This window comes from Myiozetetes cayanensis, unplaced genomic scaffold (assembly GCF_022539395.1).
Source record: "Myiozetetes cayanensis isolate MyiCay16 unplaced genomic scaffold, myiCay2020 scf43, whole genome shotgun sequence".
NCBI lineage: Eukaryota > Metazoa > Chordata > Aves > Passeriformes > Tyrannidae > Myiozetetes > Myiozetetes cayanensis.
In genome coordinates this window covers 606,532-629,993 of record NW_026087665.1, presented here as the reverse complement: position 1 = coordinate 629,993, position 23,462 = coordinate 606,532, and the positions used below count along the sequence as shown (strand labels likewise).

The 23,462-nt window shown below is 39.6% G+C and overlaps 1 protein-coding gene across 2 annotated transcripts in view; it reads right to left on the bottom strand.

The window, feature by feature from the left end:
• LOC126648035 (sodium- and chloride-dependent GABA transporter 3) overlaps positions 1–23,462 on the bottom strand; it is a 92,935-nt gene that overhangs the window by 51,834 nt on the left and 17,639 nt on the right. For both annotated transcript variants that reach the window (XM_050330695.1, XM_050330696.1), the window contains exon 6: positions 14,905–15,037. In XM_050330695.1, the coding sequence (XP_050186652.1) occupies positions 14,905–15,037 (133 nt within the window). The remainder of the gene's footprint in view (positions 1–14,904; positions 15,038–23,462) is intronic.

Below are 23,462 nucleotides of genomic sequence, written 5' to 3'. Positions count from 1 at the left end.
TAATCCAAAATTATACTGTCTAGACCAAATGCAAAGATAGACTTTGACATATTTGGGTAAAAATTCTCTAATTAACAGATTCTGCCCCGAAACATTCATTTGTTGACCACAGGAACAGATTTTCCCTCCTTGCAGACATATTCAGAAAAGCCCAGTTAGGGGGACCAGAACACCCAAAATGCCTCTATAACATGTAGAAGCAGTTAATTTAATCACATAATTGAAATTAATTATGTGAGCACCTGCATTTGAGCACTAAATAATGGTAAATGCAGATACCCAGATTCTTTCCTGATACATGCAGAGCTTAATAATGACCTAATCACTGACAAATAATGTGCCAACAGCTTTTAAAAAAAGTGGGAGTAATCATAACAGTGTGCTGGATCCTAAAGGAATGTCTTTAAATCACAGTTCCTCATATTTCAAGAACCCATTACAGTCTGAATAGGCCTTGGTCAAATTCGTAGTAAAATTTGATTCAGGGCATCAAGAAAATTGTAGAATATGCTGAGCTGGAAGGGATCCACAAGGATCATCCAACTCCAGCTGCTGGCCCTGCACAGGAAACCCCAAAAATCCCTGAGGGCATTGTTCAAACATTCCTGGAGCTCTGGCAGCCTTGGGGCTGTGCCCACTGCCCTGGGGAGCCTGTTCAGTGCCAACCACCCTCTGGGGGAAGAACCTTTCCCTGAGATCCACCCTGAGCCTGTCCTGACACAGCTCCAACTGCTCCCTCGGGTCCTAAAAAAATGTTTCATTTATTAGATTAAAGCTCAGAGGAATCTATTTATATGCTTACTCTAAGCTTACAAACTAGCCCAGAGGTTTTCAGTAGTTTTTGGTGACTCTGCTCTGAAATGTAGAATAAGATTCCCAAGTGAATCCACACTAACCTTGCCAGCCTAAAAACAGGGACACAGCCTGAACTCAGAAACCACAAGACTTTTTGGACACACTGTTTCATTAACGCCACTACATTTTTGCTGTTGTTAAATGCTAAAGGAGGAGAAGAGGAAGACTTATTTCCTAGTAGGAAGACTACTACCTATCTTAAATACAACTCAGAGGAATCTCAGGAGCTCAGTGCAATAACCTCCATCCTCCAGGTGCTTCCTCAGTCTCCAAAATTTATCAGCATTAATCCTACACTTACCAACTGTCCTCAGAGGAGTTAAACTGATGAACAAAATAAAGGCTGCAACAATTCTCAACCCTAGCATGCCTAAGAGTGTGCTCTCCATTAGCTGGAAAGTGTGTTTATCACACTGTTAATATGCTGTTAACACACTGCTAATGCAAAAATTCCAACAGTTGTAAACACACTGTGCCCAAAATAATTCTGCGAAGCAAGTGGAGGTTTGCAGTGTCACTTCGAAATGCAGAAAGTTGCAGGGAATCTTTAGCAAAATGAGCACTACAATTTGGCAAGCAGGCAGGGCTCTAGCAGTGTAAATACAAAAGCAGCAAGCTGTTGATACAATCACGGTATTATTGTCCCCGGGACACAGAGGGTGGGGAGCATTTTGGTGAAGAGGGGTGTATGTTCTGGGCTTGGCAGTTTTTCTACCCTGAAGAGGCTTGAATTGAAGTTGATTATCCAAGTTCATTATTTTATCTCCACCATAAATGGGCCAGCCTAGAACTAGAATGGCAAAGGAAATAATGCCACCCTATAACTGCAATGCTATTTTTTTTTTTTTAACATTCAAGTGCACAAAGAGGCAGAAGTGCCCTCTGGTTGTGGGCAGGGAGAGAAGGAAGTGAACTTCAGCCTGTTGGCTACAGCTCATCACTGCAAGCCAAGTGTTTATGTAGAGCTCACATCAAGCAGGGAATTTGCAGAGCCACAAATACCTCAAAATTAAAGACTGCTATTTAATCAAGTAAAAGTCAACTTTAAAAAAATCAGTCAGGAAGAATTTTAAATATAAATTAGGACTAATTAATCAACCGAGGTTGTTTTTTTTTCTGTTTTATAAAGTCCTTTAAAATGTTCAACCTTTTATAAATCAAAGCTGTTCCTTTCCAGAACCTTGCAGGGTTTTCAGACCTCTGAGTGCCATCTAGTTTGCTTTTATACACAACAGATACTGATATTAATTACACATGTATACAGAAGCCTTCCTTTTGCTTAAAAAATGTTTAATATGGGATGACTAATTCCTCATATAGGACAGCCCCACTTCTATGAAAATAATTTCCAGTGGGTCAGAATTATCCCACATGAGCACCTGTACCTGCAGTTGTGTTACTGATTTCACACCGGCAGAAATGGTGGACAAATAAGGCACTACATGAATTTAAATTCTTACTTTCTCTGAAAAGGCCTTGCAGTTCTCGCTGCAGGCACCACTGATTAGGTCCTGACACATTCTAAAAGTGTTTGACCTCTAAAGCAGATGAGATGCAAGGGTCAGAACAGGGTAGTAGTGATTTTTCCTGTCATTCCAAAACATATAAGAGCTTAAATGTGCATTGGCATGAACTCAGAATTTTTGGCCAACTCATTCTTCCTATCCCGAGAACAGTAAAGAAAAAAATAGAGCTTTACCAAAACATTCCTTTCCTGTTCTGCTTGATTTTCCTCACTTGTCTTTAAAGAAAACCTCAAAAAACCACAAACAACATCAAAACACACCCCCCCCCCCTCCCCAAATGAAAACCACCACCGAGGAAAAAAAGACTACTGGATGGAGTCTGGGAAGTGGATAAAATGTACAACCCAAAATAGGGCATAGATGAGGTTTCCCAGCTAGAACTCCTCCTTCATGTAGCCAAAAAAGATAAAAGGTCTCAGTCAGCAAAAATCAATATATTGACCAGAGCCTACTACGGCCATGCAGGCCTTGACTGGCAAGGAGGTGAGGAAACCCTGTGGGCAGCACACATGAAAAGTCAGCAAATAAATGCATGACATTTTAAATAACTGCAAATATTAAACACATGAAACGTCACTACAGTAGGAGTGTATTGAAATGTATTTTGAAAACGGAATGTATTTTGAGATGTGGTCCATCAATCTTCCAAACACTCAAGCAGGTATCTTAGTGGCCACCTCTAAATGATTTGTCAGTCAGTGCTGCGGTTTTCTGAGCACACACAGAATTATTTAATCCTGTGCAGAAAATGATGGGGGAAAAAGTGATTTGTAAACTGGCAGGGAAAGAAGGCATCCCTATAGCACACTCACAGCTTTTCTTCCTTTTGGTAATTTTTGTAATCATGAAACTGGAGAAAACTGGGGTCAGACCTCAGCACAGTCTGCAGCTTCCTTGGGAGGGGCAGAGGAGGGGCAGGACTGAGCTCTGCTCTGTGGGGACCAGGGACAGCCCCCAGGGAATGGCTGGAGCTGTGTCAGGGCAGGCTCAGGGTGGATCTCAGGGAAAGGTTCTTCCCCCAGAGGGTGGTTGGCACTGAACAGGCTCCCCAGGGCAGTGGGCACAGCCCCAAGGCTGCCAGAGCTCCAGGAGGGTTTGGACAACGCTCTCAGAGACAGGGTGGGATCGCTGGGATGTCTGTGCAGGGCCAGGAGTTGGACTGGATGATCCTTGTGGGTCCCTTCCAGCTTGGGGTATTCTGTGATTCTATGAACTGCCTTGTGTGTTGCCTAAATGACCCTGAAAGATCCCTCATAACCAAAACCATTCTATGATTCTGCTGAGAATTACAAGACATTTAGAGGAAAATAAAGAGCTCATCGTTTATTATTGAAAAAGGTGCGTTTTTGTCTACCCAGAGGATCACAGACCAATTTCCATTCTCCACTGAGGAATATGAGCTCTTATCACCATGGTGACACAGCTGAGAAATGTATTCACCAGAAAGCATTTGCAATACTATTTCTGCACTATGTACAACAAAATAGTATAATAAATAGCTTTATCACCTAAACTAACAAGTGTCCTTATCACCCAGACCCTCATTCTCCACATTTCCATTCCCTATAGCTACCACATCTGTTAGGATGCAGGTAGTCACACCTTGAGTAAAGGTTTATTGCACTGGAACTTCCCTACCAATCAGACTCTAAATCACCTCAAGGCTGACTTGTAGGACACAGGTTTGACAGTGTGACCCAAGTTCATTGTGGTTTTGAGCAGATTTTCAGTCTGAGAAGAAAAGGAAAAATGAGAGGAGTCACATGATAAAAAGATCAGGCTGGAAGACAGTGTGACTGAAGAGTATGGTACTGCCACAGATTTATTTTTCTCTTTTAGGCAAATGCTTTGATCTCCCTGCTCTGCCTTCAGCCCAGCAGAGATCCCTGACTGACTGCTCTGTGGGTGAAAAGGCAAAGTCTCAGTGGAATTGAGGCATCTCACTGTTTTCATCCAAGACTTGCTACACCGAGATTCTGACCCCAGGAAGGCACTCCAGGAGTAAATGACACATACAAACCAAACCACAAAAATCCTCACTGACCTGAGCCACAGCGAGTTCTCTCAGATAGCAATGAACACATTTTATACCCACAGGACAGAACTCAGAGAATTTTTTTATTACAGTTAATTAAGAGCAGTGTCTTACTACAACACAACTATCTACTCGTTGTTTTGTAGACATTGAAAGGGTCTACTTTCTGTGAGCTTACACAGGATGTTTTGAGGGTTTTCTTTTCTTTTTTAACCACATAAGTGTTTCAGTTGCTCAGCAGCAGAAGTGAATAGCAGGTGCAAGACAGCCAACTCACTCCTGGGGATGTGTTTTAGTTACCAGCACAGCACCAGCAGCTGCCTGGAGCTGCCTTTGTTGCTCGTGTGGCAATTTATTTCATTAAGCACTCCATTCCTAACAGTGAGTTTGGATTCACTCCACGTGAGCTGACACTGGGGTGGGATTCAGAATCAGAGTTTGTAAATCTCCCAAGAACAGCCTTGTAACCAAAACTTGTGCTACAAAGACGTCTTCACATTGTAGGTAAAGCCAAAAATCTGGCCTATGCTGGCTGCAGAAACCAAAGAGACCACCTTCCTGCTGGTAGAAATGTGATATAACATAACCTTGGCATCCAGTGCCGTGGGGATGGACACCTACAGCTGCTTTGCAAACTGCAAATAATGAGCAGCAGCTGAGGACAAACTACCTGTGTGAGAGTAGGGGATTATATCTATTCCACTTCAGCTGAAAAAACATGCAATTGAAACAGCACTGAGAGAGTCAGAGCTACAAATGGACACCAAGGCTCCTGTTTCTGTATTGCAGTTGGGGAACCAAGGAGATCTCTTAAGCAAGAGCACAAAGTGCAAGGAATATTTCAAACACATTAAATTAAGATTCAACACAAGCAATATCCTCTGTGCACACATAAAGAGACCAGGACAGGGGCAACCACACAGTTTTGTGAAACGCAGCTTCATAACAAACCACAGCAGGTGTAAATCATAGCTGGGAGCACCTGGAGGAATAATGAGCCCTGACATGTGTGCATCACCAATGATCCCAATAAACAGAACAACTTCTGCTTTGGCTCCTGTTCTGTGTTCTGCTGGGTGGAATCGTTCACTGATTTCTGGGCTGGGGGAAGAGAGTTGACAAGGAAGGGTAAGTTCCATGGAAGGAGAAAACAACCATTAGGAGGTTGAATAGGTAAAAATGACTGCAACTATCATATTTCTAAAATCTCTTTGTTGGGTCAGTGTATTTATTTTTTTCATAATGGGCTAAGAATGCTTGGTAAAAAATGGAAAAAATAACTTGTATATGTTACTTGCAGCCAACCAGTCCTTTTCTCCTATAGAGATACCTATAATGTTAATCTGTGCCTTTTGGCTTCCCCTTTAATTTTGCAGTGAATTTCACTGCACTACCACTGCAAATATCACATTTGGACTTCCAACCTCTGCCCCCTTCCTCCTCCCCCCTTCATTTTCATACACTATGTTGACAGGCCAGATTTCTCTGTCCAAAAACTCCAATCTGCATGTGCCCTGAACTGTCTTTCAGTGCACTGAGACACACTTTGGACTTGCTTCAGTTGTGGGTCAGGGCTTAGATCCAGTCTAAACATTTATATAAAAGTGGATCTCTGCTGCTAAGGTGCAACTGGGAAGAAATGAGACCATGAAAGCATGATTTTGATTTAAGCTTAACATTTGATACTTTCCCCAGCTGTCAAACACAAATTTGGTGAAACCACAGAGAGGCACAAACATCTTTTTTTTTTTTTTTAACAAATCCAAGATGTCCTTAAATGCTCAGAGCACAGGAGAGTGGAGAAAAAAATAGTTTTCAAACCTCACACAGAGAAGGAGGAGAGCAGGAACTCTGCATGCATCTCATGAATGTTCTACTTTCCCCCTTTGAATACAGAGATCAGTCTTGGACAGAGTGTTAAAGCCTCTCCTTGAAGGGCTATTCTTTGCTGTTACTTCAGGCTAAAACAAAAGACACTTCAGGAGATACAATCGTTGCTGCCCAGTTCCTTTTCCTGGGCTCCTACAATGGGCCTTAGTTCTTTTTTTTTTCTTTTTCTTTTTTTTTTCCTTCCACACATCTTTCTCTTATTTTTTTTTGCTTCTGTCCTTTTAGTCCTTCTTTCTGCCTCATTGAATCCATTAAGACCTTTATATAGCCTGCTATTGAGAAATAAATTTTATTTGGGACTAGTGACTGAGCCTTAACCGCTGGCAAGCAGAGCTTAACTCCTGAGGGGAGGGCAGAGAAAATGATGGGCAAAAGGTATGAAGAGTCCATCTCTGAATTTGGGATCTTTGAGAACAGTGAATACCTTGCAGGTCATCAGCTCAAGGAAAATGAACAACCTAATCCTAACAGTTTTCCTACTTCTTTCCTGCATTACTCTTGATATACTGAATTCTCCTTATGCTCTTATTTTCAAGCAGATCAATATACTCTCTTCAGTTCTTTTTCTTGGTTTAGGTCCACATGCCAGTCCTTTTTTTGCACAACTGTAAATTAGAAGGCACTCTGACATCGAGAGGGAGGCACTGCTATGAAAGAGATGTAAAATTGGGTCCTCTCAATTACTACAGAATTATCCACAGTCAGAAATATAAGCACTATTCAGGTCTGCCAATAGCATGATAAATTATTTTGAAGGCACTAAAGCTGGATTCAAACTGAGTGCACTGAAGTTTGCCCCAGAACTAGAACAAAAAGCTGAAGTTTGGAAACAAAGGAGGAAACCTTCAAATCTTGAACTTCTCAGAACTGTATAAATCATTCACAAAATAAAAAGAAATATAAGCTGTGAGGGTGTGGGGGGGTGTGTGAAAATAATTTACTATTAGCGTGTCTGGATAATGAAGCTGTCTGGGGGATGGACAGTGAAAGATGCATAAACCATCCCACACTCTCCTGCAGGTAGAGGAGGGAGCAGGACCATAAAAACAAATTAAGGGGGAAAGATGTGGTGTTCAGTACTGAGACACGACCCTACACTCAGCCAGCCAGAGCCTGAGAGCTTATATTCTGAATTTTAAAATTGTTCACATAAATTCTGGGGATTTTCCTCAACAGAAAAATGCAAAATAAAATGTAACCAATAGTTAAATACAATTGCAGCTTTATTTTTTTTTCCTGGTAATACCTAGTGCAGAGTTTGATTTGTTGGAATAAACTTCCAACAGCTCAGGTATCTATTTTATACTGAATTATTCAGGCCTTTCAGAGCTACAACCTGGGACAGGTAGCCTTCAGAATCAGTGCAGAATTAAAAAAGCCCAGGTTCTCCACCTTTAGTTAAACCTTGCTAAGATGTGGGTGTGAAATAAGTATCTATTAGTAGGTTTTGATGGCTATGTCATTTATTCATTATAAATGGTACAGTCTTCAGTGACTGTTCCTGCCCACCACATTCACAGATTAACAATAATGTCAAAACTCCCTACCAAGCCCTTTTTCTATCATTATTATTAGGTTAATGTCAAGATGCCCCAGCCAAACAGGCTGTACCTTACTTTTTTTCTGTTATCTCTAGGTTTTTAACACATATATTTAATATAGACTTACAAAAAGATGTCTTGACACTCAAGTGGCCCTTCAGTGCATTCAGCTCAGCCAATTAAAATGATCAGTGGAAATAATTAAGTGAGGAACTTCAAAAAGGACAACAGCCTTGCAGTTACAAAATTCATTTCCAAGTGCCATAAAATGATTAAGGCTGGGAAAGACCTCCAAATCAAGTCCAACCATTGACCAGCACTGCTGTGTTCACCCCTAAACCACATCCCCAAGTGCCACATCCTTTTGAACACTTCCAGGGATGGTGATTCCACCACCTCCCTGCCCAGCCTGTTCCAGTGCTTCATCACCCTTTTGGTGAAGAAATGTTCCTTAATATTTAATGTAAACCTCCCCTGACACAACTTGAGGCTGTTTCCTCTTGTCCTGTCCCTCGTTCCCTGGGAGCAGAGCCTGACACCCCCCTAGCTCCACCCTCCTGTCAGGAGTTGGAAAGAACAGAAGGTCCTCCCTGACCCTCCTTTTCTCCAGGTTGAACAACCCCAGCTCCCTCACAAAGTACATCTTAAAACCCTCCTCAGTAGCCTCTCCAAGACTCTTGTCTAAGTTTTGCATGTAGAGTTTAAAAATAAATACTCAAACCAGGGAACATCTGGAAGGGCATATGGAATCTAACCGAGTTTGCAAATGTCACATTTAGAATGAGACAGGGTCCTGTCTGCACACCCAGAGGAAAAATAAAAGAATCTATAGCATTAGAGTTGAATAAGAAATTATGCCATCACTTGCACTTATTCAACCCAATATCCTGCTTATTTGTGGTAGGTAAAGCAGCACTGCTTTGAGAAAAGAAAGTCCTGTGCTTTCCTAAGGTGTTTGTAATTTTTCCACTGGTGTCATAGTAGAAAGTGAAATACTTCAATGAATAATGGAAGTGACAAGTAAAACATCAGACCACCTCATCCTTTTCTGTTTATGTACAACAACTACATCCCCAAGAAAGCTCCCAAGGTCATTTCTAATAGTTTCCAGTGATGAACTGCAAGCTGCACGGTATCCTTTTTAGAGATGCAACAGATAACACGAGGCTCTCCACTGATAAATTAGGAGAAAAGCCATAAATGTTTCATGAGGAGATACTGTGCAATCATTAGTCTATTATTTTAGCTTTTGACTTGCTATTTAATCAAGAATCTTAGCAACTCATGTTTATGCAGAGGGAGGAGCTGTGTCAATGCTTTTTCTCACAGAGCACTTGCAGAGAGGTGAGCACAGTGAGACCTTCCAGCAGTGCCCTCTGGTCAAGGGAGAAGCTACGGAGTGAAAAGGGGTAGGAAGTGCCAGACAGAACCATATTAATGTCAGAAGCTTCATGAGACAGAGTGCAAGATGTCTTCAAAGGTTGCTTATGAGCTGAAAAAATCATGATTTGTTTCAGAGCAACATCCCCAGCTTTTTGCAGGAGTCTCTTCAACATTCCTACTCTCACCTTTCACCAACATCCTCTGGATTTCTCAGCCTCTTCCTCCCCATGGGAGTTTGAAAGTACATCAAGTGGAGAAACAACATAAAGTTAACACTCTCTAATAGCAGGATGAATTCTCAAATGGAAAATTACTCTTCTGAGCATCATGATTTGGGTTTTTTTTTCCCCTTTTTTATAATAACAGATGTGATGACTTTATTGCAAGTCAGTCAGTAGAAAAAAAACCACCTCACTTTTATTTTCAGTTCCTTAAATTTAACTGTCAATTACTGGAATGTCATTTGCTGCAAAATGAAGCTTCTATAGGTGGTGAAGAAAAGGCTCTAAATTCTTTTAAAACATTTTGATACACACATCACCTGTGTGATGACATGCTTGAATTCTGGAGGTTTTTTGCACTTTCTTGGAGACTTCATCAGGTTGAAAAAGAAGTCTTGGAAGGATTTCAGAGTTATTTCTAGTCTGGATTGAAAAATTTATTCTCTTATATTATGGCTTTGGTATTTTCCTTTCTTTTATTTTTATATTTTTTCATAAACCTGGTTTTCTTACTACTTCATGCAGATTTCCAATGATAAGATGATCCTGATCCTAAAAAGTTTTTGAGTGAGTCTCAAACAGGGAGATGTTTTCTTTGTTTCCTTTGAACTTCAGGGAACTGAACACCAAGAGTAAGAAAGGATCTAAAGATTCAGAAGTCAGAATAGAAGAATATTCAGTGATTACTGAAGTCTATCAGTGTGGGACATAGGTTAGCTCCAGAAAAATTGGAGGAATGGTTCCCTATGACATTTTTCCCTCTTTTAAGATGGTCCTGCATAATGTGGGGAGGATTTCTCATCACATATTGGCCTGCAACCAGTGGGCAAGTACAAAACAACGTGGAAGAATTATTTAGGATTAGCTCTGGCACAGGATTATCTTTATAATACTAATGAGAACTCATTCAAAATTACATGAGTATTTGTCTTAATGGTCATACAAGCAGTGTGATAGTCTAATAGGATCCTGACAGTACAGACAATGTTCTTGTAAGTCTTCAAATCAGAATATGCTGACTTATTTTTTTCCCTGAGTCTATTTATTTGCCTTGTTAACAGAGAAGTATTTTTCAAGTCAGTTTGTGGGCATCAGTAATTAGAGATGCTCAAACCCATGCTCTGTAGTAACACAGATGATACAAAAACAGGGGTTGGTCTGGAGTGAATAACAGAAATATAATGAGGTATTAAAAAAAGAGGATAAATCAGTAACAAAATTAAATATTGGAACAAACCCACAAGAAGTGATTAATGACTCAGACTAGGAGGGAAATTAAGCATTGGAAGAGACTGCCCCAAGACATGAGAAATCTCTGAACTTGGAGGTTTTTAAGGTGCAACCAGTCAAGCACCAAGACGACTGTTTCAAGTTCAGTGTTGAACTTTCTCTGCCCAAGAAGTTGGACAAGAGGCATTCCAAGATCCCTCTCCACCTGCACAATGTAGTGATTCTATAAATGCAGGTCCTTGACAGGGTTTCAATATCAGCAGAAGACAGGGATGTGTTGATGCATCCAAAAGGTAACCAAGATGCTTGAGCAGGAAAGGAATGGCCTGGTGAATAAGACAGACTTAAAATGCCTTTCTGAGTCCAGCTGACTCCTCAGGTCAAAAGGTATTGGGCAGAAGTTGCTAAAAGTGAGGTGTGATTGTAAGCTCAGTGGAATGATCACTGTCTGAAAAAACTCTCACACTCTCATGAAAACAAAAAGGAAAAAAAAAGGAAAATATTAGAATTACTTCCTTCAGTAACTAACTTAGGAAAAATACATTACCAGCTTCTGGTAGTCCTCTCTCAAGGTTTAAAGCACAAGGACATTTAGTTAAATTAATAAATGGATCATCAAGATCCAAGGAACTGGTCCCCTTGTACCTGAGGATTTTAGTAATGTTATATGTTAGCAAGGCTCAGCAACTATGTAGGGATGTACATTACAGGAATACTCAGAATTCTCATGGCTAGAAACCAAAAATATTCTGGAAAAATAAGATACTAAACCAAGCCCTAATAATCACAGACTGGGACGATAACTTAAACCTTTAGCAAATTAACTTCCTTCTGTCTTCTCCATAACCCTTTCCTCATCTTTGGAAGCATTTGATTCCATACTAATTCTGTACTGAAAAACACTTTGATACTGAAAATACTTCTCCAGAAGATGGATCTCAGAAAGTGCCAAGCTTGGCAAGTTGCAACACACACATCACATCACATCACGATAATTTTACATTGTCGTATTTTTCCCCTTTGAATTTGATTTTCTCATTCAGAGAATCTGCCTTTTGCATTTGTGCAACATTTTCGGTGTGAAAGGCAGCATACAAATAACCAAGACTGAATAATTAAGGGTGAAAACTTCTGAAAAGGCACGGATACATTTCACCTGAAAGCTGCCAGAATCACCTGAAATGATTCTGATATTCCACATCTGTTGGAATGTAAAAGCTGAAGTGCTCTGTGAGAAAGTACTGAATTTCAAGAACAGTAATGGCAAAGTTTGGAACACCTTGTTAGGAGTGTCATAAGCACTTCAGCTGGAGTTAAACTTTATGTTACATTTAACATATTAAATATATTAAAATATTAAATATCTTAAAATATTAAATAGTGATAGTCTGAGGAGATGAGAGGTTTGTGATAGTGCTGGTTGGAAAAGGATGGGTTTATTTTTTGAAAGCTTTTAAGACTTGTTTTTTTTTTTCCTCTGTGTGTTAGAATGCAGAGTAAAAAAAGGAAAAAAAGTAAATCCACTTCTTGAATATTTCAGAGAGCACAACTGTGTGAAGATGAAGCTCTCTCTCACCTTCCCCATTTCCCTTCTGTTTCCCCTGTCCTCTTTCTCTCTATTCTGTCCCACAGACACCTTCCTTTAAAAATGTTTCCAAAGGTCATAAAACCTTGGGTATGCTTTGAATAAATTTGTTGTTTCATTAAAATTATTCAATCCAATAAAAGTATATCACTAATTTAACAAAGTGGTCTAAACCCACTTTTATTATTATGATAAAAACCCCAGGAGACATTTTTAAGTGTTTCCTGGAAATGAGAACATAATGAATTCAATTTAATGGGAAGGCCCATGATTAGATGAGCTTAAATATGAATTTCATAAATGCCAATATATCAGAAATGGAAACTGCAGCCCAGAAATCCGCTCCATTATTTATACTTTGGAACATTTAATTCCTCTGTAGCATCCACAACACCTGACTGCTGTCTCTGTCTAGCTGGGCTGGGAGGGCAGTGACGTGGCACAGATTTCCAGTAATGTTGGCTGTAATAAGTGGCAAAAACATTAAAATTCTTAAATACATCTAAACAGTGCATCCCAAATAATGTGGGAATCCACCAGTCTGATTCCTCAGGACCTTGGAAACAGAACTGCTGCTCATGTCAACCTGATTTAAAGAGTGCAAATGTGTGTTGGGTTTACCTCTTACAGAGCCCTGATATCTGAATTTTTTAAGCTTGAGATCTCTAAAGCTGAACACTGGATATTATTTCCATTTTCTCTGCACTTCTGAAGCAAGACTATGCTTTTTTCTGCTTAGTTGAAAAGCTTCAAATGGGCAAGACATACCTATTTCTCAGGCTGTTTCTCCTGATCTCATCAGAAAGATGGTTATCAAAATCATACTGAAATGAAATCAAATACAATTTATTCCATCTACCACTAAGCTGAGGTTTTAGTCAAGCTATCAGAAAAAGAAAAACAGAAAAAAATAAAGAGGGAAAAATAAAATGTCAAACAAGTTAACTACTTCCAAGACCCGAGACCTATTTCTGAGGAAACGACACAGACGGAAAGACTCTCATGCCTTAACAATAAAACTCTGAATGTAAACTGCAGAAATCTCAAATATATCTTTTTTTTTAAAAATCACTACAGCCTCTTCCTACCAGCAAAGGAGCTCTAGTCCTGCTCCTGTTTGGAGCACAGAGCAGCTCTGCCCAGCCTTGCGTGTGCAGCCACACGCCGTGTTTTTCCCTGCACCCCTGGGTCAGATTATACTATGGTAGAATAGACTTCCATCTTCAGACATCCTTTCTGATGGAGAAAAAAAAATTATAAAAAATTAAAAAAATCGGTTTGGCTCAGTTTTATTTCCTCCCTGCCAGGCTGCAGCTCCTCAGACAAGTCCCAAGGACTCCTGTCCCTCCCTGGAGCCCACACTTCAAAGGCATGTGGACATTTATCTTGTCATTCCCTTGTATCGCTTTTTTGCTTCGCTATATTCCTCTCTTTAGGATCTTTCCCCCTCTCTCCTCTAAACTATTCATGCTCATGCATATCCCTAGACAGTCTTTCTCAGCATTTTTCCTGCAGTGACTTGATAAAAGTGGGCTGCAGAAATCTGTGTGTGCAAAATGCAGTACCAGATTGACTGACACAGTTGGCAAATACAGACAGAATCCAGAAATTAGTTTCAGCCAAAATTCTGATAGTATGAAAGATATGTGTGTGTGGCTGACAAAGCTGAAAAGTTTCTCTCTGACATTTTCTAAATTTAAAAAACCCACTACGTTTCAAACAGTTTCAAATTTACAAATGTGGGCCACTGAAACAGAAACAAACAAAAAAAAGCCAACCACACCTTCCAAACTAACACACAATTGAAAATTAAATGTACAGAATGTTGCAATCCACCAAGCTTTTCCTTGTACCCTTTGGTTCCCACATGAGAAAACAGTGCTTTTTTTAGATCCTCCCTCCAGAACTGTGTCTCTTTTCGTGTGTGTAGTTGATTATTCATAGATTCTACTCAGAGCTCTGTCTGATTCTACTCCAGGGGCAACCTCTCCATCATCCCATGACTGGCTGAGGCTGTGAACCAGTGTCTCTCTGTTGGGTGTCCAGCACTGAATGGCATTCACTCAAAAAGTACTAAATACTCTTCTTTTTTTCCCATAACATGGCCATCTTTTTGTCTGCCTTTGAGTGCTTTCACTATTTCTGCTTTCGATGTTCCATTTGTGTTTCCAAACTCCCTCTGTGTTGAAACTCCCTTGTGTGACTCTTTTGTGAGACTGAGAGTTTGAACTCCTGTCAGTTTGGTGCAGAATTCAAATTTTTACATGCATTGTGCCCAGAAATCAACAGGACCCAGTGCTGATTTCAGGCTTCAAGGGCTGGCCAGTAATCCCACCTAATAAATTAAACTCAAAACCAAACCAACCTGCCTCACCTGACAGGATTAGGGAAAAGGTAAATCATGAAAGAAAGAGAAACAAAACAATCTAAAACACATGACTGAGTCCTGATTACAATTAGTTTTACAATTTATACACCCCCAAGTGTAGTCACTCACAGCAATGCGTGTGGAATTCAACTGTTCCGATTCTGGTTATTAAATTATTATTTAAATTATTCAATTCTTCAGATTTCATTATTAGGGACAACACAGGTTTGGAGAACAAGAATCATATAATCTTCAGGATTTTCACCTCACCTTTCCAGTAGACTTGGTCCCTTTCCAAATGCAAAAATAGCAGATAGTCCAAGCAGCGAGGAGGCACAGGGCGAGTTCCCAGCGCAGGTTCCCGATGTGTTCAATTCCATCAGAAATTGCCAACACCCTTCGCCTTTAGAGGGAAAAATAAAAAAAGAAAAACAAAAAGAAAGAAAGGAAAAGATGATTATCTTGAAGAAAACCAGCACTGGGATAGAAGGAGAATAATTTCGAACGAGGACTCCTAGTTACTGACTGCAAAATGCACCATGTCAAGGTGGGAAGGAAGAGAGAAGGAAAAAACCGAATATTTTGGGTGGATTTTGTATCTGCTTACAAAGTTTAACTACATCAGGTCAGCAACAAAATACAATAGATTTTAAAGCAGCTTTTTTATAGAGTCAAAGAAAAAAATTTGTTTGAAATAATTGCCAACATATATAAGCCTAAAATAAAACACTTCGTTAATAAATGTGGGGGGGGGTTTTCCATTTTACTGGTTTTCCAGAAAAAAAACTTCTAACCTTCATTTTTACCTTTTATCATTTACTTTCCTTAATTTCCTTTTGTATCTGGAACTATAATACTAAAATATTTCTTTTCAAAGCCGTCAAAGATCACTATGTTTTCCAGACACTTTGTTCAGGAAATGCCAACTCTAAAATGTTAATATTCCAAAAGCAAGCCCTTATTTTGTGAAAAGTTGTTAGCAAAAATATGTATTGCATTTATTATTTGAAAAACTAGCCAGTCAATCCTAAAAAAACCTAAATCTTTGTATTTTATGAACACGCCTCACAGGTCACTGAGTGGGGTTAAATTATTTCCTTACTTAGGAAACAAGGTAAAGAGAGAGAATGAAGAGGCTGTTTGTGTGTGTGTTAAACAATATTATGGGAACTGAAAAATCAAGTGAATTAAATTTTAATTTGCAGAAATCTGGACTAGCATTTTATTTGAGAGAATGATTTTCTAACATAAGAATGATGCTCTTCTCTGGGGTATAAACAATCCTTTTTATTATTATTACTTATTTATTTCAAATAAGCACTCAGATTAAACAAAATGTCAATTATTTACCAGCCTGTAAATAAAACATGAGTAGTCCTGGTTGTATGGATGAAAAGGTTGTAAGCAAGAGCAAAAAGTTACCCCTATAACACTAAATATTTTAAGAATTCTCCTGAGATTTTTCAATTTTCAAGCCTGAAAGAAATTCTAGAGATCATTAAAATACTTTCTTTTTGAGGAATCTCAATTTTCAAGAACAATTACAAATAAGATTTACCTGATATGTGACATTGATATGGATTAAAATTCCATACACTTGGAGATTTGGAAACACCCAAACATTTTTAAACAACATAAAGCAACAGATGCACATGTAGACAACATTCCCATCAGAGTTTTCAACACTCAACTTCACATAAATTATCCTGAGCAAGGTTTTCTCTGAAATCCGTATTTCAAGGTATCAACCTCAGGGACTTTAGACTTGCATTAATCTCCCTCCCACAAAAAACAAATTAACTCAATTCCACTGGTACTCTGATATAGTTAAAAACCCTACAATGATCACAGTGTAATGTGTATATACAGGAATACAGATCATTTAACTGCAGGAAAATATATTTAGGATAAAAGTTGAGTGTTAAGTTTCAAAAGGTCCAACCTGCAGTTATCCATATGAAATAATTCTTCCTTTTGTATTTGACTCAGTTATTGTCCCAGGCAACCAATTCAGGGATATAAAATATGATCACAATATTCCAGGCCACGCCTAAAATAAAGGTTGGGGCTTCCTGGGGAGGAATCTTTTTGGGGTGGGGTTCCTTTTTGCTTTTACAAGCAGCAGGTTGAGGGTGAAGGGGAGTTCCTCCACCTGCCTCTAGTGATGGAGCAGAAGGATGGAGAGACACCAACAGCTGGTGACACGGTGGGGAAATGAAAAGGTTTAACCACGCCCAAGGTCTTTCAGGAGGATGTGCAGATGCTGCAGAGCCTGTGAAGGGTTTCACACACTCCAAGAGCTGCAGCTGCCGCTCCTGATGCAGCCCCGGGGGGCACACAAATGTTCATAACATATGTCCTAAAAGTTTCCTGCTTAGCTGAAGGGAGGACAGAATTCAACAGATTAAAGAGCAACAACAAAAAACCCAAACAAACAAACAAAAAAAACCCAAAACCAAATAAAACCCCTAAACCCTAAGGTTTGTCTCCTTATTTTCCAAAGAACACAGAGGAAGATCTTCACAGTTAAAAAAAAAAAAAAAAAAAAAAAGAAAGGAAAAAAGAAAGGGCAGGGTGTTAACTCAGTTTTTTGAACTACAAAGTGTTACCTGCTTAAATGTAAAATTGCTGTCACCTCATCCAAATTTCCTCCTTATCCAATAAATATTCTTCAAAGCTTCTGCCACCATCTAACTGGGGGAGAGAAGCGTTCTAGCAGAGAACACTCTCAGGTAGCACAGACCTGCAAAGAACCTGAAGAACTGTCATCAAAATGCAGGCAAAAATGAAGAGAAGTAGTTTTTAATGAAGGATGGATTTTAATCAAGAAGAGGAAGCATATTTTGTATCTGTTCTCTAGAATTGAAAAGAACATTATTGAGTCATAATTGTACAGAAAGAGATACTTGAACATTCAAGATTTTCAAAGATTTTTGGCAGATGATATCATGTGGAGTTTTACCTAGGATGAAGTCCACCCTCTTTACAAATTCCCATTCAAAAAACAAAAGAAGTCCTGGAATTCTAAGCTCACCTGGAATAGGGTGTTACTTGCAAGAGAACCAAGACAAAAAGTGGGATAATATGATAAGAAAAGTCGGACAGTAGATAACTCTCATATCTGCCCCTATTCTTTTATTATTCAACTTAAAAGGTATTAATATACTGACTACAGATGCAGGTTGGAAAGATATTGGCACAAATTCAGCTTGGAGTTTACAAACAGATTAAGCAAGAGAAGCTCACAAAACAAGCAGGAGCATCCTAAAGAATTTTAACTCTTGCTTTGCTTAAAAAGTTTCTAATTCTCATTTTGAAGTCACGTACGACCTTATTAATAATATTATTTTAAGATGATAAAGAAAACCAAAACAAAATTGTGAAATGAAAACCTCCGTCATTCAGCTTTATTGTCACTGCAAAAGAATAACAAACAAACTTCCTCATGTTTTAATCAAACCAGGGTTTTTTATGGCTTTTTGGGTTATGTTTATATAAGTGTCCATTCAATTCCTACACTGTCCTTCCCTGACTACAGAACAACTTCCTCATAAATAAATGTTATTACTTTCTCTCTCACAAATAAAGTGTTTCACACACCAAAAGACATCTTTGCCTTCAAGAACACGATTCCCAGTGAAGGCTGGAGACAAAGATCACAGAACCAGCCGAGTTGGAAAAGACCTCTGAGACCACCAAGTCCAACCCTTGATCCAACACCACTGTGGTTCCCACCCCATGGCACTGATGCCACATCCAGTCTCATCTTGAAAACCTTCAGGGATGGTGAATCCACCACCTCCCTGGGCAGCCCATTCCAATGCCTGATTACCCTCTCTGTAAAGAATTTCTTCCTAAAATCCAACCTAAACCTCTCCTGGCAGAGCTCGAGACCGTGCCCTCTTGTCTTCCTGAGAGCTGCCTGGGAGAAGAGAGCGACTCCCACCTGGCTACAACCTCCTGTCAGGGAGTTGTAGAGAGTGATGAGGTCACCCCTGAGCCTCCTCTTCTCCAGGCTAAACAACCCCAGCTCCCTCAGCCTCTCCTCATGGGACTTGTGCTCAAGTTCCTTCACCAGCCTCGTTGCTCTTCCCTGGACCAGTTTGCTGGAGCTCCCTGCAGCAAGTCAATGCTCAGGGTTTTCTGAATGCTTTGGGAGAAGTCCCAAATATCAGAGACACCTCCTTTAGCCATCCAGAAATCTCGGCCTGTTACTTTTGTAAAGAGTGGCATAGAAAGTAAATAGCAAATTAATAGCTTCAACACAATTATCCCTGCTGCTCCTATTTAAAAGAAGACAGGTGGTGCCAATCTCCTTGAATTGTTAGCACCATAATGAGTGTTTAATTACACCGAAGTGCTGTAAATTGTTTTGCATTTCCTTTGTTCAAGCAGAACAAAGGGTTAGTGTTTCCCTTACTGCAGCAACAAGTCCACAACTTATAATTAAACTATAACGTACAATGTATGCAAAGAATAGATCCAAGGAGCAGAAAGTCTTGCCCAGAGGCCAGGAGTGATTTCCTCAGCAGGTACAACACAGCTCTCCCAAACTCTCCTGCTGAAACCTTTTGGAACAGCAGGAGTGGACGCTGGTTTTGAGAAGAGCAGGCAATCAGAAAATGAAATTCCTCTCACAAAGCCTCAGTTAAGTCTGACAGTAGATAACTCTCGTATCTGCCCTTGTTCTTTTATTATTCAACTTAAATAAACCAAAAAGGGAAGCATTTTAAAAATACATGACTCTCCCCTGCATGTAAAAAGTGAGGTTGGAGTAGTCAGGGGTCAGATCACAGCTTTTTGCTCCTCAGCTGTTTGGCTTCTATCCAAAAGCTGCCATGACCTTACATAAGTCACACAGACAACAAAAAATAAAAGATAGTGGAGCTTCCTCTAGGCCTTCATCCTCTTCTCCTGCCCTGCAAGTTCCCTCACACTACCTTGTTCTCCTCAACTCTGAATGCACAGAATGAACAAGAGCAGTAAAACCAGCACTGAATGGTCTCCTCTCTGTTTGGAAATAGCAAACATTTGAAGAATAGAAGTCTCCAGTGAGTTCTGTAATTCAGCTGGTTTGCATCATACTTGGGTGAAAAGAAATAACTCTGTCCTTACACATATTGAGACTTACTAAAGCTGAGTATCTTCCAGTGAAATACTCATAATTCAATGAGAAATATCTTAACAGCTATTCATCCAAGTGTCTTGAAACTTTATCACTAGAATTCACCACTGCCACTTTTTTAAAGAAGTAAAAATAAAAAAATCAACAATATTCCTCAAGAGAGAAAAGCCACTGTAACTGTCAGTACAACAAACTGAAGGCAGCTGTAGGTAACCATTTGAATTACCACAGAACATAAAATCCCTGGTTAGTACAAGCCATTTCAGGCAGAGTGTGCTGGCAACAACATGAGACCACGGGAAACATCACTGTGAGAAAGATTTGTCTTGCACTGAAGACACAAATCGTTAAATACTTTAGGATCTCCTTGAAAACAGAAATTGATGAAACTTTGAAAATATTTATTGTAGGTATAGAGTTTGTTTTGTTGTTGTTGCATGAGGGGGGTGTTTTGCTGTTTAAAAATACGCAGCAGTTCAGTTCCTTGAACCATCCAGCAGCCCGGGAAAGGAGCCAAGGACTGGTGGCATTTGAATATCTTGGGCAGAATATTGCAGCAAACAAACTCCGCTGCTGTTAGGGTGGGTCTGGAAAGCAAAGGTTAACTCAAACCAGAGCAAGGGCTGTAATCAGTGGTAGCAAAGCGTTAATTCTACACAGGACATTTTGCTTGTAAATAGAATATTAAATCCCAACCAGAGTGGTTTTGCAATGTGTTTCACACCCAAAGACACTCTGCTTGAAGGTTTCACTGCCTCTGGTCACACACAATAAAACTGACTAAATTTTACTGGAGAGAGATTTTTCTCTCCTTCTTACATGTAACAAAAAAGAAAAGTGATAAAAGTTACAGGAGCCTAATGAAGAAAAGATAACTTTAAGTGGAATAATAGGACACATCTCTGAAGGGTGGCTGTCAGAAATGCTGAGGTTTGGTCATAAAGTTCTTTAAGGAGGACTGAACAAAATCATGACACTATCACTACAGTCTAGATTTATTCTGCTGGTATCACCAAATATTGTAAGCCTTAAGTTTAATTTGTTTCTAAATATAAATGTGGATTAAAAAAAAAAAGTAAAAGTGGACAGTCAGGAAGATATAACAGAGCCATAAAACAAATTTCAGCATACTTTGGGTACAACACAAAATAACACACACCTAGCAAGAAACTAGACAACATTGAAGGACCTTTAGCTACCTACATCCCAGGAATATACTGTTGCTAAGGGTTACCTCTGTTTTCTCAATTAATATCATTGCACGTGAACCCCTAGGAAAATTTACAAAGATGAAATCCCACGAGGAAATTATTTCAATAGGTATTATATACTTACTCATAATGGTTTTAATTTGTTTGAGAATGTACTAAAAAGCCTTTAAATTTAGAAGCTGAGTACATTTGAGAAGAAAAAGGGCCTCTCTGTTTTTGGAACTGCTGAAGAGGAGCATATTAGGAGATCGCTGCTACTCCTGAACACTCCTAGTTGAAAAGCAACCTTTCCATCCAGATTTGAAAACAAACATTCTGAGAGCTCACAGCACTGTATTATTGGCTGAGAGAACAGTGCATTTTCCTGAGAAAGAGTGTCTTTTTTCAAGTGTTCCACTGTGAGGAGCTGTACCAGGCTCTTGAAGAGAGGATTATTAGCCACCAGCACATTGTTGAAAGGAATGTACTGGGGTACTTATTGCATTATTTCATGATTTGGAGAGCTGAAGAACAGATTCAATCTGTTTGAGGAAGGTCCCTTCATGTTCCCTCTCTCCTTTGGAGCAGTGTCCAAGACACTTTTCTTTCAAAAAAACCACCCAAACAGCCTCTTGAGGTCACTTCTCCATCTGTATCTGCCCAGCCAGGAACACAGGTGGCAATGTTTCTTTTTACTCTGAGCCAGACTCTGACCTCAGAGTATTATGTGGGGGATGAAAGGACAACAAAATGATGCCACTAGCTGGTGCTACTGTAGAATGGCCTTTCTTATTTTATGTTTAGTGTGCTCCTTCCATCCCTGCTGTGTTTTCAGACCTCGTCCATATTTACCTCGTGAACCTTGTTGCTGAGCTCCCTGTATAAAAAGCATAATATCCTTGAGTGTCAGTGCTGCACAGATTTCTACTTTTAGTAGAAAAGTATTAACACCTTCAAGACATTCTCCATTCCTGTGTGAAAGTGAGTTTAAATTTCCTTCTAAAGGCATGTTTTCTAAATGGTCATGTTTCTTTCTCTCATTGCATTTCATGCAACCAGTGTTCTATATAATTTCTGTGAAAACTTATTTATTTCATACCCCAATGTATCCAAGGATCCTGTGCAAGTATAGTTTCTGACAGGCAGAAACTCGAGCAGATATTTCTGAACTCTGAAAATGGTGGGATACAGATTCTACGTACCAGAACCCACTGTGGGTGCCTGGAGTGCTTAGGGCAGAGAGCTGCCAGCATCCAAGGCTCTGGTAAACACCTGCATGAGGACAACCACCACACTGGGAATTGCTGCACTGTCAGATGCTTATTCAGCCAGTTAGCAGTCACAAAACCAGCTTCATTCACAACACCAGAATCACTGCAGTACTTGCAGACACGCTGAAAGGTTGAAATGTTAGCCAGAGACACACAACTGAGTAAAAAGTGACGTTCTTTTTGTCACAGAGGTCAGAGGCAGCTGCTTATCTAATGTGTTTGTGGCACGTTAGTTATTGATCAGCCAGCCATACAACTACAGGAATGGCTTAGAAACAGCTATTTGGAGTTGTTACACCACCAGCAACTTTGGCTCTTTCTTGTCTGAGTCACTGCAGCTTTTCCACCATCTCATATTGAATCTTGACAATCGAATGTTGAGACCTACTCTGTGCTCAGGTCTGTGCTCCCTCAACTCTCCTCATCTCCAGCAGCTTTAAGGGATCTCTCAGGTAGCAAAATCACTCCTTTCGTCCTATTAAACCACTAAACTCTGCTGACAGCACAGAAGCTTTCCCATACTGAAATGCCTTAGGGAAGCTGCAACATTTCCCTGTGCCTGTCTAATCTGTGCTAATTGTTGTCTGATCTGGGAGAGGCTGATTCGTGCATCCAGACTGCATAAGTCACAGGTGAAAAAGAAACAGCTTAGAAGGAACCTACACTTTTGACAGAACTAAACAGAGCACACAAGATGCTAAAGATCTGAGACAGTGTTCTCCACTTACTTACTCACATGATAAACTTTAACAAAATCTATGCTGAATGCTAAATATAAAACTCTATGAAACAAATAGCTAGTGGTTTACTTTCTAAGCCTCTCACAACTTCTTACTAAAAATATACATATTGCATATAGGACAAAGTCAAAAGAAAAATTAGCCTTCAGTAAAATGAACCTAAGAAGAGTCTTGTTAGTTCTCTAGTCAATTTATTATTGCATTTCTTACTTGTTCTGTTTTTCAGAATTTCTCTTCTCTGGTGTGATTCATTATCTTTTGACACACAGAACTTAAAGAATGGTACAATATTATCTTAGAAAACAGGTAAAGAACATTCTATGTAACAGCGACTATCAAAGCTGGGAGTAATTTTTCAGCTTTTACACATAAATCAAACAGCCTCTTCTATACATTACAGGACTGCATATTGAAAAATAGCTGTCAAATTTCTGAGCTTCACTCTCTGAGCAAAAATTAACAGTATGAGGAAAATTCTTGTTAGAAGAGACCTACCTGACAA